The sequence below is a fragment of the Fringilla coelebs genome (genome assembly GCF_963513975.1).
Source record: "Fringilla coelebs genome assembly, chromosome: 14".
Classification (NCBI taxonomy): domain Eukaryota; kingdom Metazoa; phylum Chordata; class Aves; order Passeriformes; family Fringillidae; genus Fringilla; species Fringilla coelebs.
Window position 1 is genome coordinate 7266849 of NC_140040.1, and position 17308 is coordinate 7284156.

The 17308-nt window shown below is 45.5% G+C and overlaps 1 protein-coding gene across 1 annotated transcript in view; it reads right to left on the reverse strand.

Annotated features, from left to right (window-relative positions):
• Positions 1 to 17308, reverse strand: part of ATP6V0D1 (ATPase H+ transporting V0 subunit d1) — a 33877-nt gene that overhangs the window by 11450 nt on the left and 5119 nt on the right. Inside the window, exon 2 of the mRNA XM_084215180.1 lies at positions 12891 to 13062. Coding sequence (XP_084071306.1) covers positions 12891 to 13062 — 172 coding nt within the window. The remainder of the gene's footprint in view (positions 1 to 12890; positions 13063 to 17308) is intronic.

Below are 17308 nucleotides of genomic sequence, written 5' to 3' on the forward strand. Positions count from 1 at the left end.
AGGCCTGCCCTGAGCAGAGGAGAAAGAACACCTCCCAGTACTCCCAGTCCAGTCAGAGAAGAGACCCAGCTAGCCTGAAGACTGGGAACACATGAAAGGCTGGTAGCCTTCTCCAAGTAGAAGGTCCAAGCAAGGGATCGAGGCATCATGTAAATACCAAGTGTCCCCAGCAAGAACAGCAGTGATACTCTAGGCATCTTCACCACCAGCTAAGCCACAAGCCAACCAAGCTGAGAACCTGAAAAACATCAAGTGAGATGAGGGGGTTTTTTAGTCAGCAGAACTTGCCTTTGCAAATATCCCTCAGTAGCACAGAGAAGAGGCACAGATGCTGAAGAGCAGGGTATGTGGCATTTTACACTCCCTTGATCACACTCCTATAACTCTAAAAAGTTAGATGATGCAAAAGAGCTGAAGAAGCTCCTTGGCAGGAGCTGCTTCAAAACAAATGAGATCAGGCCTGAACTAGAATGGCAAAAGGCGCTATGCACATCTCGAGTTGTAGAGAGTCAGGCTTCCCACAGGTACTTGAGTACTGAAGAAAGGGAACTTAAGGCCAGCATCCTGGGACCGAGGAGAAGACAGGCATGGCGAGGCTCTGGTGATATTTAACAGACTCACGCTGGGATGCTGCTCGTCTTTGCATTTCCAAGCTAACAAAGAGCACAGTGCAGACCTGCTTCCTTTTAACCACATCAAAGGCAGGTAAGCAGAGCCAGTCAAAGGCAGATTTTGCTAGTTTTTATTAGATAGGCTTATTGCCTCTCAAATATGCTCAAAGGGCACGTCCACGAAAACATCAAATCCACACCTTAGTTCCTCAAACAGGTGCTGCTTTTTTCTCTCCATACTGCAAGGCTGAGTAATGCACCTCCTGGCCCTATGATTTTTGCAGAGCACCCTTCTGTTTTCACAGCCTGCCTTTCCTGGTTCAATCTAGAACCAGGGCAATCAGCACAAGCTTCATGTACTAGGAAACCTCCTTTTGCCCTTTAATCTGCAAGGTCATTATCTTCCCTCCTGTTTGTGCAGCTCTCACCATGGAGATGACTGCAATCTCCAGGACAGCAAGAAGGGCCTGTTTATGAGAACTGAGGTAAGTCCCTTGCAGTAAGCAGCTGGTTCCTGGTAAATAGAAGCATCTGCACCCTAACACAGATGCTTCTCCACAAGGTGCACCAGAACAAGGATACAGAAGATCATTTCCCAGCTCCACCATCTGCCCTCAATATGCAAGTTTCCTTAGTGCAACACAGTAGCTTTAAGAAAAGACCATGGCCAGCACTTCTCTCAACAAAGCCAGGCAACAATATACAACCAGACCAAATTTGTTATTTTAACTCAGCCTACAGTGAAGGAATAGGTAAGGAACTATAGTCATGTATGCCAGCACACCTCCTTCCTATCCCCAGTTTATTACAGATACCACTTTCCACAACATATTTGCAAGGAGCCTCGCCAATGTCAACTGTACAAAAAAGGAAATGAGAAGTGTCTGGAGCCCTACTGTTCTCAGGTCTTCAGAGCAGCTCACTGGAGTCCCACCAAGCTCATTCATGCCTTCCCAGTCTAGCTCAGCACAAAAGCCACAGCCAGGTTTCAGGAGAGCTGCCAAAATCTGAGCCTCTTCACACATGGAAGCTCCTACTTTTGGACTGGTGGTCTCAGGAAAGACAATCCAGCTGGCTCCCAGTGCCAGACAGTAAAACATGGCCATCCTTGTTTAATTTATACCCCTTAATTTGACTGTTTCCTCATCCTTCAGGGAGGTCTGGGAAATGCACGGTCTATAGCCTAAATGCCAAGGAAGCACCAACTGTTTTAATGATTACTTCACCTCCTTAAATCTTGCTGTCAAAGGATTCATCCCTGCAGGAACAGTCAATATGTGTGGGACAGAAGGGGAATTCTCATTCAAATTTCCCTCCTGAAAGCATTTCAAACCTTTACAATAACATGACAAATGCAGCCGGACAAAGGTCTTCTTGTACCTGTTAAGGCCAGGCAGACACCAGCAGCACTACCTAACCCTTCACAATAGTTCCATTTACTTCAAGCAAGGCCAAGCCATCCTCATTCACATTTAGTCCCTACCTCATCCCAATAAAACCAATCACAGCTTAGCCACTCATGGCTAGGGGCAAGTCTTCCAGTGCCAGGGCAGCTGGAAAAGCCTCTCCTCATCTGTGGAAGGGGCAACAGTCACATTGCTGTGTCAGGTTTCAACCAGGACCCATCTGCCTCCATCAGCAAAGCTGTCCCAAGGCCACTGCAGAGGTCTTGGCTATGCTGGCATTTCCTCCCAGGCCCAAAAAAATAGATTAAGTACAGCAGCAGTGTTTCTAAGAACCTCTAACTACTTGTGTAATAGAGCAACTTTTGTTGTCATCTTCCTCATCTCCTATAAAGTTCTGACCAGTTTCAAATGTTTCAGCTTTCATGGTTAATGCCTGCCCAGAGCCCCCCAAGAGCGTTTTAACCTTCACTAGCTCTCAGTGCAGCTAATAAAGAGGACCATGTTCTGGGACACTTAAAATAGAAGTAGTTTATCACTTGCAACACCATGAAGCCTTACTTCAGTCCACTTGCATGGCCTCTTCACAGCAAAACTCTCTTGCACACAAACGTGTTTTACACTCCTGCTTCGAGCTGCTTTCTGCTCACCTGGGGACATGGGCACAAAACCAGCCAGAGTGTGACATGCACAGTTACACCAGGCATAACTCTTCCTGTCACTCACTGAACAGAGGTGTCGTATATTCCAGAAATTCACAGAAATACAATTTTAGTCAATACTGAGAAGTGTCAGTAACATCTCACAGGAGAGTATAATTTCTTATTAAGGGACTGAAAAGAGTCAGCAAGCATAGAAATATCCTCAGCATCATCCAGAACAGGGCAGAGACAATGATTTACAGCTTCCTGAAGTCTGAGACAACTGGAGCCACTATCTTAGCTCCTCCAGCAACTCCCACTGCAGAACAATATGCATTGGGTGACACTCAGATAACAAGAACAGCCTAGAGAAACCCAAAGAGAGGCACTGGTGGGGAAAACCTTCCTTCCAGCAGCAGCAGGCCAGAGTTCATTCTCACTGCTGGTTTTGGGAGGTATGGTCTCAGGCAGACACAGCAGAGAACTGTCATAGAGAAGAGGGGAGAGCCAGCCCCCAGAAGCTAAATCCTGACAGTCATCCATGGGTAGGTATGGAGCAGAATCAAGCAGGAGTAGAACACAAGTGCAAAAGCCATACACAAGTACCTTGACAATCTATGTTTTCTCCTTCTGGCATTACTTAAGTACAGACAATGATAAATGAGATATGCAAGAAAGTCTGCAGTGGCCCACTGAATATTTGGAAAGGCTGTTTTAGCATGGGAGCACATGAAATCCATGAGTACCCATCATATGGGGCATTTACAATTTGGCCTCAAGGCATTCAGGCACAGCCCTGCAAGGCAGTGACCCCAAAACAGTTACAGCTTCTCCCTCCTCCACTTACTAATCTAATCTAATCATAAAGAGTCATTGTCCTACAGCAGATAGGTTGGTCTTTTATTGCTTTCTGTTCCAGGACACTAAAAAAACCGTTAACAATACCACAAGTAGTCACTTGCATGACTAACGATGGAATATTGCATGACCTGAAATTCACAGGGATCCTCCAAAAGTAGAGCCAAAACTGTAGCTCAAACAGCTGCTCTGCAAGGGATCATGAGGACAGACCTCCATGTCACAGCCAAGAGACAGCAGTGGGCCAATGCAGAGGTGCATAGCAGGGGTTTTGTCAGGATGGGTTAAGATATTGCCTTGCTCAGGCAGCTTTAATGCTTTCCAAAACCAGCATTAGACATTAACTCAGACTACTGTGAGCAAGGGCAAAGTTCCTATGTGACTGCATTGGGCAGTTACTCAGATTACTATAGAAGCATGAATTTATTTTGGGACGAAAAAGGGAAATTTCCAGTGGGATCAGAGTAGTGCTCTAAACTCGGCATGAATTCCAGAGACAGCTTTAAAAGATAATGAAGTTGTTTTGACTATAGTCACTTTAGCATCTAGCGCTTCCCTCTTGCAGCTCATTCAGTTCACACACTCGGGGGGTGTTGGGAGAAGTAACTTAGGGAAAAAGTTTCAGGCTGTTGTGCCGCTGCTTCCTTGGGTTTGTGCATAAATACACAGATCCATCTATATCCCACTGGATACTGTGCTGGTATACAGAGCCACTTGTCACACCTCTCTCAAGCTCCAAATGTTAAGCAGCCACGGGGGAAAGCAACATACAGACTTCAAAGCCCAAAAGAGCAGTGGCTGACACTAAGAATAGTGCCAACAGCTGAGATGTTTGTATCTGTGGGGTCGGCTTAAGATCATTAGTAAATAACTGCACAGATGTCCTGATCTGGAAAGGAGAGGAATGTTGCACATCAGGAAGATCTCAGTGCCTCACTGAGACTTGTTTGAGTAATAGACAATGGATGTGAACAGAGTCAAATCCTTTTCAGCTTGTATTACAACAGGTCAGATCAGCAGCAGTTCTACCTCTCATCTGGAGCTGAAGCTCAGACAGTCCAGGGAACAGCAAGAGCAGATGCAGTGTGTGATGATCTCCGCTCCAAGTGTCCTTGCTGGTCTCTTCCTATCTTTGCACACTGTCCTTCCTAGAGTCACACCAATACAAACCATACCTAAGTGCTACATTCGTGAACCTGCCAAAGAGAAAGCTGAGAATTTCATGGTTGCCACCACAAACCAAGGGCGCTCAGCCAGGAAGTGGGTGCTCTGCTAAACTTAGCTCAACAAGACCATTTGAGAGCAAAGAGTTAGAACTTCACAGTACTACAGAGGCTGTGGCAGCCTTTCAAAACCAAGTATCCAGGAATGTTCTCAGCATTAATCTATATTTAGCTCTATCTCCACATGATTTTCACCATCCTCTAGTCTAGGTCTCTAGGGATACTGACCTCAGTTTTCCACTGTATCATCTGTTAACTTACATGCAATGATACAGTGTTAGCTGCATTAAAAACTAATGAGAAAAAAGCTACAAGAAATACTTTTAATTTTAAGGCTTTGTGAATTTGACTCAGTGTTCCTGATGTGTAAAAACCCCTTGAAACATCAGGGAATGTTGTGAGCACCTTGCAGCCTGGTGCAAGAATCCCTGGTTACCTAAACTTGATGCCTCTATGTTTGAGAAACACAAGGCTGATATGCAAAGCTGAGCCCTGGCACTCTGCACCATGTTGAACAGACTTGAGCCCTAATTAAATTTAAAAATATTGACCAAAAACATGTAATCATGCTGCTTTCACAGGGACCAGCTGCAGAAGTCAAACTTGCATGAAGTTTTTCTTATCTTACCTGTAAAGCACAAACCCCACAACATTTCACAGATATAAAATAAGAGGAAAGGCTGCCCTGTTCACATTATCCCCCAAATTATCTCTAGTAGCTAAGAAACCTGAACAAGTTTAGAGGCCTAAAAGCCTTTACCTGCTTCTCAGTGAATGTGTGGTCTGGACCTAGACAATGTGCAGAACAGCTCTGTGCATACAGACCTGCTGCCAGCAGAACACAAGAAAATTCATCATCCCACCTGACATGCAGTAAACCATAGGGGGCAGACACAAGATTTAGCTCAGCCTCTAAATATTGTGGTACTTATTCGAAGCTCTACACAAGTGCTTGCTAGACTTCAAACTAGACTACAGAATGAACCTGGAAGAGGGGGACTAGGACCCAAGATGTCCCCAGGATGCCTTCAGAAGTAGTGCTCTTGGCCTCCAGACCTTCTCTGGGCTGAACTTGCCAGTCTAGACTATTGGGTGAGGCAAATCAATGGAAAGGTAAAAGGAAAACAAAAGCTGCTGAGGTCAAGCATGAAAGACCTTGGGAATAGTTTCAGTCAAGGAGTGAAGCCTATTACATGTAAACAGAATTGCTTAGTGAGTGCACACTCAGCTGAAGGCACTGCACACGGGTTTTCTTCTGGAAAAGCTGCAATCACACAAATTGATTTCAGCAGCATTGATAACCTCCTAATACACACTCCCTTCCCTTCTTGCTTCATGCCTCTAACAGACATTCTCTTCAGCCTGTTGAGGAAAAGACTGCAAGAAGGAGCATGGGGGAAGTGCAAGGACTGTTCCTGCAAACTACAGACTCAGCGAAGAAACTCAGCTTTAAACAAAGCCCAATAAGATACAGAAGTCCACAACTGCCTGTGGATGACACCGGGCAATAAATATCCAGGGCAATAAATTCTCACCTAATCACCCAGAACCTGCATGCTAGAGCCCCTTCTCACACTCTGCAGTTTCACTGAAGACTTCCCTTAGTGACACATGGGCTGAAATCTGGAGCTCATCACTCACTTTTTGAGCATCTTTACTGCCACCAGTAACATTTTGTTAGCTTTTCTGATCACTACCACAGCTCACTATTTGCCAAGCACTGTAATAACACACTGTTAAGAACAGTGCTTCTCTGTAGCAGAACAGTAAGGGTGTTCCCATTCAAATCCACTGGCCAAATGAAATGTTTTTCAGGCATTAGGGGAAAAAAAAAAAAAAGCAGCCTTTTCATGTAATACACAGTGAAACACACCTTTCAAAGATTCCCTTTCTAATGAGGGCACCCGCAGTCACACCATGACTCCCACAGTCACCACCATGCAACCCAGTCCATCATCATAGACACTGGTTCTGGGAAACCAGTATGAGATCAGCATCCTTTGGGAATGCAGGTGAGCAGATGCAGCTCTGATGCCACCATCCAGAGGACAGAAATCTCTGATCATTTCCAGACCATTAGCTACATGCCCTCTAATTCTGAATATTGCATAATCCCTCCAAGAACTTGGCTTATCAGTTCAACTTTGCACTCCCTGCAAACACGGAAGCTGTTTGTCAGAAACCTGTGCTGCTTTGCCAAAACAATCTCTGCCAGAAAAGGCTCTTAAACCTTTTATTGCAGAATCCCCAGCCACTACAGTAATTTCTGCTTCCTAACCCCACTGCCACCAAGGAACCTGACTGAAATAGTATAGTGTAATTTTAAATGCAGCAGCATTAAGAAAGATCCTTCAGACTGTTAGACTTGTCACAATGAACTATGTCTAATGTAAAGCATTTGAAGGGTTTTTTCCTTCTGCAGGAAAGGATTTCAAAAGGATGCAGTCATATTTTGTAACCTCCACAGTTATGGCAGGATGCACACTCCAGTACATTTAGAATGAAGACAGGCAACTTCCTACTCCAGAGAAAAAGAATAGTGCTCTTCAGCTTAAGTAGCAATTGAAAAATTTGGCTCCAGAAAAACAACTGCTGCAAAATTAAAATTGAATTCGAAGTTGTGCAGCAGAAACTAGTGCAGGAGAGAGGCAGAGCAGGACTGGGTCAGGGAGAAGGTAACAGAGGGAAGTGTCAGTGAAGAAAAGGCACACACAAGGGGAAAAGGTACATGCAGCCTCATCAAAAACACATTTTGTGACCACAAAAACATACTGAAAGCCAAGTTCCCAGCTGCATCCTTGGGGCAAAAAAAGAACCTGGTTCCCAGCCCTTACAGGCTGGTAAGATAAAGATAAAAGATGATTCAGTCTGTCCTCTAGATGACAGGCTTGATCACAGATTGGGAAGATGTATTTAGACCCAGCATGCCCCTAGCCCGCACTCCCATGGCACACTCAGTGCCCACAGTTGCCAGCAGCTCCCCCACTGAAGACAAGATCAAACCCTTCTCTGCCCATCAGTTTGCTATGAGGGCTCAAGGGGCCCAATAGCTGCCAGGGCCTTGACACTGGTCTGCTGCAGAGCCAGACTTCCCAGAGCAGGGAAGAGACTGTGCCGAAGAAACAGGGAGGGAAAAAACCCCAAAACAAACCCCAAACAAAAAACCCACACACAACAAAAACCAAATAAACCAACCCAAAAGCCCACTAAACCCCTTTCCCTGCCACTGGAAAAATACTAAAGCTGACAACCTGATCAGGCTACAGCAGGCTGGAGTCAGGATTCTTTATCATAACGTTGCTCCCATCTAAACCATATACAGGAACACTGGGAGGAAGGAGAGACAGGCCATGGCACCATGTCAGGCTAACACAAAGAACAAAGCCTGTACAGAAAGGCAAGGCAGCACATCACTAAGAAGAACCTAAAACCCACTTCCATCCCACAAGTCAATATGTGCTTGTTGAATTCAGGAAGTGGCTTTTGCTGTTTCAAGAACACTTAATACCTGTTTGTTGCTGCCCTACAGAACATCACTGCATTCCCTCAGCCGAACAGTCCATTGTTTGTGTTGGAGCAGAGATGTTAACAGACAATTTGTGCCTATCACTCAGAACCTACTATGGTTGGCTGAAAGACATGGGGAAGCACCAGCAGACTTCCAGCAAGGAGCTGCGTGGCAAGATGCAGAGCTAGCAGGTGTGTTATGCAGCAGCTCAGCAAGTTGAGCTTTCTGCTTGCAGTGGCAGAGGCTGCCAGCTACAGCCACCACTTGAAAAAACAAATTGAGGAAGTTGGCTGATTTCCCTTATTTTGGTACTAAGAACAACACTTGCCACAGAAAAGTTCCTGGAGAGAACCAGAGCCAGGAAAGAGTCAGTGTGGTGCCAGGAAAGGAGCACAACAAGACAAAAATAAAAAAATTAAAAAAAAAAAAAATCAGTGTCAGCAAGTGTCTTGGGGAACAAAGACCTTACTTTGAGGTTGCTGCCAAGCTGCGTTCTGGGGTCAGTTTTGTTCTTGTGCTTTTAAACACTGTCCTTTCTCCTATGCTCAGGATAGAGACTAACTCCTGCCCACCTCCCCAGGTGAACATCCTCACCCACGCTGGCTGTGCACCTGGGGACAGGAAGCACGGGGCTGGAGTGCCACCTTCCGGCAAGCAACCGGCAGCGCGGCCTCCCCTCCCTGGAGCCGGGCATGGAGCACGCACCCTCTGCTCCAGAGCCCCTGCACTGCCCCTATTGTTCGCTTCTTTCCCTGGCCTCACTTATTGCAGGGGCTGCTTCAAAGAGGCATATGTAATGACACGGTATCGTTCCACCTGGGACAAACGCCATGGCTCCTGGCAGGTTGGTGCTGGGGCCAAAAGAGACAAGGACCACAGCTGCTCCCACAATCAGACATTTCCCCAGACCTCAGCAATGTGTCCTGAGTCAGATCAGAGCATCCTCAAAAAATTAGCACAACAGTCAACTGATGATCCACTCAAAACCACCTCAAAGGTTCAGCAGGACATTCAGGAAGGAGAAAGCTTGACTGTTTTTTATGTGCTTGATCCACCTCCCGGGATCATCCATGCACAGCGTGGCCACTATCAATGAGTGTTAAGAGGCCCCAGTGTGCCCTTCTTACATGAGGTTATCCAGGAGTCCTAAGAAGGCCAAAAAGGTAAAATACACACAAAGACATCCAAACAGCAATGAGTTTCAAAGCTGAACTGGACATGCTACAAAACATCTCCTTCCAATTTGAGCCAGACACACCTCCTACAATCCTACTCAATGTTAAAAATCTCTGTTTACAACTCAAAAGAACTCAAGCTTTCCAGCCCTGCTCAAACTTTCCACATCTTTCTACTATTTTTTATTTCACTTCAGCCTGTATACTATTAGCACACAGATATATCCAGTTGAGTACAATTTCTTCTTCTGACCACCTGGTGCCTCAATTGCCTTGAGCTGTCTACCATTTCCTGCTCAAGTCTCATTAACTACCCTGAAAGAAGGGGTGGGACATAGTCATGTTCAAAAGGCAAAGATAAATCATCCCCTATTTGTGTGTGGACCCAGAATGAAAAATCAAGAGGCAAAGGCATGTCCCAGTGTCCCCCAGGCAGGCAGGATCACACAGTACCTCTGGGTGCACAAGCACAAAATCCCCAGCACTGCCAACATCCTTTGGCTGAACACTTCTGCAGTGCTGCCTCCATACATGCCTGAGCTAGACAAAAACCACTGGCACAAGTATGTGCTACCAGCTCCAAAGAGAGCTGTTCTCCCTCCAACTATTTGGGACACACATGGGAAGTTTTACACTGTCAGCAGACAAAACCTCTGGAATTTCTGTCCTGTGCCGCTAACCAAGGCCTACAACAACTCAAGGGACAGTTTCAGGGAATACAGCCTAAGAAGTCACAGCCTAAGAAGCCTCTTTTCTACTAGGCCTGTCACCAAAATACTAGGTTTATCAAGAGAAGATATTAAGACACACTGGGCAAATGCAGCACCCTCTCCAAACTCCTTGTGGTTCACTGTAGCTTGTTTTAACCCACCTGTAGAGTCATTACAAGTAATGAGAGTTTCTAATACCCTGATGGTGACTCCAACCTTGGACCAGTCAAAGCTGGTAACACCTTCTCTACTTCAACAACACAGCACTGGTGGGCTGAGTGCAGACTCAGAGGAGACCCCTCCATCAGTGGTGCAGCAGAACCACAAGAAAACCCAACTGAACACTTGACCTCCTTGCACAAAAGACTCTACAAGAGTGCAGACATTCCATATGGAAAAACAACTTTCTCCTGCTTCACCTTTTGCCTTCCTCTAGGCAGCACTGCAGACAATGGCATTAAAGCAAATCTTGTGGGTAAAAAGGAAAGTAAGAGATAAAAGTGAAGACAACTCGAGGAAGGAACATTCTGTGCTGAACAGAAACAATATATTCAAAAAGAGATTATGCAGTAACAAGAGACAGAGGTATCTGCACAGAATCATGTTTTGCTGTAGCAAACTCATCAAAATCAGAATGATAGAAGCAAAACAAGATCAAAGTTAAATCTAGTTGAGGGCAGAACACCAGTTTTAAAAAGTGATTCCAACGGCTGGTAAGAACCAGCCTGATTACACAAGATGTCTGAGGTCTTCTGCAAAACACAAGGTGAATGTAGACACTGGATAAAATAAACAGGACTGAAGTTAAGAGGAACTGGATTTCCATGGCCATCCATAGCCTTCCTACCAAGTCAGGCAGTGTGTAACCAAGGCAGGCATGGTCTGAGACCATTCAGCTCATGTTTGCCACACACTGGTTATTAAAGTGAGACTCTTAGGCAACAGCAAAGTTTTAAAGTCTGCAAGATACTGCTGTGCTGTCCAAACCACTGCCTTTAAACAGATATGACAGAAGCATTAGTGATTATTATGATAATTCCATGGAGACATTTTCATAATCCTGTAACACAGTAAAAGAAAGGCAACAGTGGAGGACCACCTACCTAATATTGCAAAGCTCAAACACCACTGATGTCTTGACAGAAAATTCAAGATGGGCAAAGAGGTGTTTTAACAGTTAATTTAAAGTTTGAGAGAATAGAAGAGATTGCTCCACATCTAAGATGATGAATTAGAAATTGCTTCATACATTGGAAACACTGCTGCAAAATGGGAGCTTAGTAATGTTTTGCTCCATGTTTAGGTCCAAACATGAAAACTCTAGAAATTTTACTGACAAGCTCATAGGTAAAAACTATTTCTTAGAAAACAGGAAAGGCTTAGCAGACAGCTTTAACCCAATGACACAGAAAACAATAGATATGAGCCACTGGGTTAGAAAGTGAGATAGCAGTAGCACCCAGACACAGAAAGGAGTGAACAGAAAGGCAGAGACACAGGTGTTTACTCAATATTTGCAAATGCAGGAGATGCCACAGATAGATGAAAATTTAAAGTTTTTCCATTAACCACAAAGATCTTTCTACATCAGCCTACATCATTCAAAAACTTGTTGCTGGTAAGCAAGATAAGAGACAACTGCCAAAAATGCATGATTAAATATCACTTGCCAGAGCACTTGTGATGAGCCCAGACTCACTGTACCAGAGGTGATACATTAACTATCCCACTTGAGAATAGAGTATGATCTCCTTCTCAGAAATGCCACATTCTGCCAAACCAGAAACTCACTTTTGTCCTTGAGGCATCTCCTTGGTGGTTAGAGGAGACCACTGGCTGTGTAGTTTGCAAGCTAAACTAGAGCTTACAGGAATATAGATTAAGGAACAGAAAAACGTCAATTTTACTTCCACCTTTCAGATGCAAGCTACGACAACTAGCATCCCTCAGTGACTAACAATTCCATTTTGTTACCAAACAAAACAAGAGCAGCACACGGGGAAGCAGAGGGTTGTACAAAACCTCTGGGAGAAGATACCTCAAGACTGCTGGGCTATTTCAAGCTTTTCACATCAGCTGAACCTGCTGTGGAAGCCCCATGTGTTTCCACGAACTGACAGAGACGTGCTGAGGCTGCTGCAGCCCTGTGTTTCCCTGCTGCTGTCCTGCCTTCCCCTAGTGCTGGCAATTGCTGGATCCCACTGAGCTGTCCAAGAAAAACAAACCAGTCAAAGGTTAACCCCAAAAGGGAAAAGTTGTTCAATTTCTGGCCAGCTCAACTCCCTGAACCAGTCTGTGTGGGGCCAGAGGATGGGGCCAGAGGCCCTGGGGTTGGACAGCAGAATCACATTGGCCCTGATGAAGGCTGTCAGTGGCTTAGAACTAGCAGGCAACTCCTGTAATGCACATGCATGGCATATGCCTATGTTTTGCAGCAGGACCACCGTTTTAAAAAACCAAGAACATTTAACACAAGAGACAAAGATAAATGGTACCTCTAAGAGACTGAATCAGTACTGCAATGGAAGGTAGCCAAGCAGCTGTACCAATGGAGCACATGCTCCCTGGGAACAGAAGCCTTTAATAACACAGTGATACAATGCTGCTTTGAGACCTCCAGATACAATCACACCCGTTTCATTCAAGAAGCTGTATAAAACACAGCAGGCGCAGGGCTGAGAGTAGAAAGCTGGTCTGAGAGCTCTCAAGTCTGGAAGAACACCAGCATTTCAAATGCTGCTCATGACCAGCTGGTACTCACGTGATAAAGTCCAGAAAACTTGCCAGGGGCTCATAGGCGTGGTTCCTCATGTGACGGAACTCCACCACCATCTTCTCCTTCAGCTTGTCATCAATGACGGACACAGTGAGCGGGGACGCTTCATTGGCCAGGAAGTTCCCATAGTCTGTGCTCTGGAGATGCAGTTTCAAGTCTGAAAATGAAAGAAAAATTCCACTCTAGAGGGTTTTGGGCTGGGTTTGGGGTTTTTTCCAGCATAGCCAAGAAAGCTGCTGCTCAGCACTTCTCTAGGCACTCTTTTCTCTGAAAAGATCACCTAGACAAATCCCATGTGTTAGGTCATACACTTAGCTTTATCATGGACAACCTAAATGCAGGAAAAGATCAGTGTTCCACCATATCAGCCTTCCCTCATCTTAAAGGCAAATCTGTGGCACCGTCTGTGTATCTGAGCACACACACTGGTGTCAGCTGTTCACTCTGCTAGGTCAAGGTGGAAGCTTACTGATTTTCTAGGAGGTACTTGCTAGAAATCCAGGGGGAGGAAAAAACCAAATAACTTCAGCACTCTGTCTAGCCAAGAGGGCTCTGGGTGCAGGCTCCTCTGAAAAAAATCACAACCAAGAATCTAACTGCATGCACAGCAAGTCTCCCCAGATACTAGTGATATGCAGACATTTGTAAAGCTTTCAAAACCAAAAAGACAGAAACAGCAACTTAGAAATTATAAGCCATCTTGGTCTTACATTATCAAAGCAGCCCAACTAATTGTGCTGGTAAATAGAATTCAGGCATTAATAGGTAGAGAGGGGCTAGTGAAGATGAAGGCCATTTAAATCCACCTCACAGGGTAGGCAATCCCTGCCCAGGATGGACAAACATGCTCAGAAGTCTTCCTTTTCTCCAGTTTCAAGCAGAGGAAACCTTTGTTTCCTCTGTTACCCCTGCTTGCAGGTCAGGTGCCCAACCAAGCTGCAGTCCTGGCCAACAAGCAACCACAACATACTGAGTTCTGTCAAGATAAAAGCACTGTTTGAGCCAAAAGCATTTAAGCGTCTCTGTGGAAAAACTGAATCCAGAACTAAGGAACGTCATACAATCCTACTTCTCAAAGCTCTACTAGTTGCATTGGTACACAGTGTTCATCTCCCTTCAGCTTCACCTCAGAGGGCCAGTTAGGCAAGCATCCTCCCAGGGATTCAAGACCTTTATGGGGTAAGGAGAGGAGCTGGAAGAGTTGAGTCAAACCAGATGTGAACACACCATCCAGAGAAAACAAAAGAAGACATTTCTCCCCAGTTTTTCTGAAGCAGCACTACTGAGGCTGCCTTTCACTTCCACTGAGCCGTATGAGTCCTCAGCATTATGGCACAAGCATCCACAGCACCAAGGTCAGAGGAAGCACTCAGTCTGCTTTGAGCAGTTTGACCTTTTGACATTACACCCAGCCATGGGCACAAGCTGGAGAGCTCCTCCTCAGGTACCAACCTGAGCTTGTACAGCGTGATACTGTTCTCAGCCCAAAGGATCAGGGGTCAAACAGCTTCCAAGCCAACTGACTCTTCTGGGTATTTCCAGGGAGCTCTAGCAAAGATGGTTTTGACCCAGCACTCCATAGTTACAAAGATGTTCCCACTGCTCAGTGTTGCAGAAAACAGATGGAGTTTATAGGGAAGGAAAATAAAGGCCAGAGACTTAAACACCACTCAGTTTGTCAGGTGCTCAAGACCAGGTTGGATGGGGCTTAGAGCAATCTGGTATAGTGGAAGGTGTCCCTGCCCATGGAAGGAGGCTTGGAACAAGATGGTCTTTAAGGTCCCTTTAACCCAAACCATTCAATAAGTCTATGAATCCTGAACTACTTCTTAATGAGTTTTTGTCCCACTTTTTAAAGCTCTTGAATGATGAACTTTGGAGTATGAGTGGAAAGTAAGTTTCTGACAGATCAGGACTTTACTAGTTTGCTTTTAGGAGAAACTGGAGAAAACATGGAACAAAATTGATCAATTAATATGTTCAATGAATATGAGAGAAAAGGTCCTGGTAAGAGTATTATACCCATAAGCTCAGAGTGCAAGGGAAGGCACAGGGAACTGCAGTAGTTGCATTCATATACCTCCTACTTGCAGTTCCCAGTAGTTGTGCAGAGCTCTAATGGAAGCTAAGTCTGCCCAAAAAGGCATGTGATGTTGTTTTGCAGCATACAGGACTTTGGAGAGGAAGCAGCTATTGCATATCCTCCCAGACCTGCTTTCAGTAGGGAAGCTGCCAAAGCTTGTTTCCTCAAGTCCAACACCATTGGTTTGTTTTGTTGTCATCACAACCTGAAACTCTGCTTTTGAGGTTGCAAGCAGCTCCTTTGCTATCATGTCACTAGATGCTATAGACTCAGTGACACAAAAAGAAGTTTGCTGTCCTTCCTGTAAGTCAGAGCTGCACTGTATCTAGACCAGAGGCACACAGGCTGCATGTTGTGCCTTGCAGGCTCTCCAACCGCTCTGAGCAAGCTCCCATGAGCTGCTTGGCCGGAACATTTTGCCCTGCTCCATGAAGGGTTGTGCCCCCAACTCCACAGCACAAGAGCCAGCACATTATGTTGCAACTGGAATAAGGACCATGTTTATATAACACTTGGAATTCATTTTTGCAAGGAAGGCCAGCCACAAACTGCAGAACTAAACTCTTCTGAATCTTTTAGCATCCAAGCAGACAAAATGGAACGTTTTTTTCCAAAAATTGGACCGGATTTATGAACCCTGACTCAGTGCATCCCACGGTGTATCAGTGCTTTACACTAGTCTGTCCTCCTCCAGCTGCTGGGCTAGTCACCAAGCTTCAGCCAAGAGGGCTTGGGAGCTTTTAATAGGACTATTCACATGTCAAGCTTCTCAGATGAGAGCAAACTAATCCCGTGGTTTCACAAACCTGCTGCCAGAAGAGCTGTCCCAGTAGCACGGTGACTAATAAATGGACTCACTGCTGAGCAAGCCCCAGGCTCTCCAAAAGCTCAGGTTCCTAACACAAGCTTGGACTGAGCCAGAGTTGGCCTCTGGCAGCCAGAGCAGCACGGTGGCAGGGGCAGCTGCCAGAGATCCCACACACTGCAGGTCGATAAGACACTGGCCGCAAGGCTTTGCACTGCCTCTTCCCCAGCTGCTGCTGAAAAGGAGGGAGACCCGCAGCTAGAGCCCAGCCCCTCCAGATACGCACAAACAACAGCACATGGCCTCAACCCAGTGATTGATTTTAAGAGATACATTTGCCTGTTCTGGCATATTTCCAAGAGGTTCAAACACTTTATGTAACAGACCGAGCCAGCATTTGGCAAGGGAGCAACTTGAATGACCACAAAACTTTTGTTCTCTCTCCTCCCCCGCAAAACCTAGGAAATTATGGCCAGGTCACTGCTCCCAGAAAGTTTCCTCGTGCAAGAACACAACCATTTGTCAGAATGACAGTCCTTTTCAGCTGGGTAGGGTAGTGCTTGGGATTACCATGACATGTACTTACAGCCACCTCCTATCAACTCTAAGATCAGGCCCTCTGGTTTTTGTGCAGCTGCCTGTACATGAGCCACAAACACAACCAGAGCTTAATCAACACACTGCTATGTCAACACCTCAACAGTTCAGATGACATCTTCACAAGAGACTTTATATCCACACTAATGCAACTATCCTCTCCTGCAAGTTTGCTTTGACATGACAAGGAACCAAGCCATCAGTCAGTCAGACATCTGTCAGTCAAAGCCTTTCCTATAAGCCCTTCTCAGACAGAGTGATCCATGGCCCCATCAGCTCAGACTTCCAACCCTTCCTTCTTTCCTGCTGTAACTGCATTGCAGAGCACTGAATCAAGTTAAGGGCTCAAACACTTCCAGGCAAGGACTGATCTGTCTTCTCACGCACAGGCACAGAATCAGCTTCTGCAACTGATGAGCTGAACTGATGTTTTCACAAAAATTATCCGCTGTAACCTCAACATCTTCCTCCAAAACACCTGGGGCCACCACCGCCTATATAAAAAATTAAAATATCATTTGCCATCTCCCAGGCTGGAGGCCATAAAGCAGCCGAGGGATTACACAGCAGTCTGCAGATGAGCTACATCGCCCACGTTTCCCTTCAGGAGACTGCAGTCATTACCATTTGCCTTGTTGCTGTTTGTTTGGTCTGTTTATAGCCACCTCAGACCCCTGAGCTGATTCTCTGAAATCTCCTTCAAGAAGAACTCAGAGACCCTTTGTTCCCTGCAGAATTTAAGACCTTTCCTGTGGTAGCACACCACTAGCAGTGACATGCTACCTCTTCTTCTCTGTTGTCAGGCAGCAAATTCATCTGAGCCATGGTGAGACACAGAGAAGCATCATCTTTAGCTCTTTCCTCCATCAGTATTTCACCTCTGACTTTTCACCAGTTTGAGATGCCCTCAGCACCAAA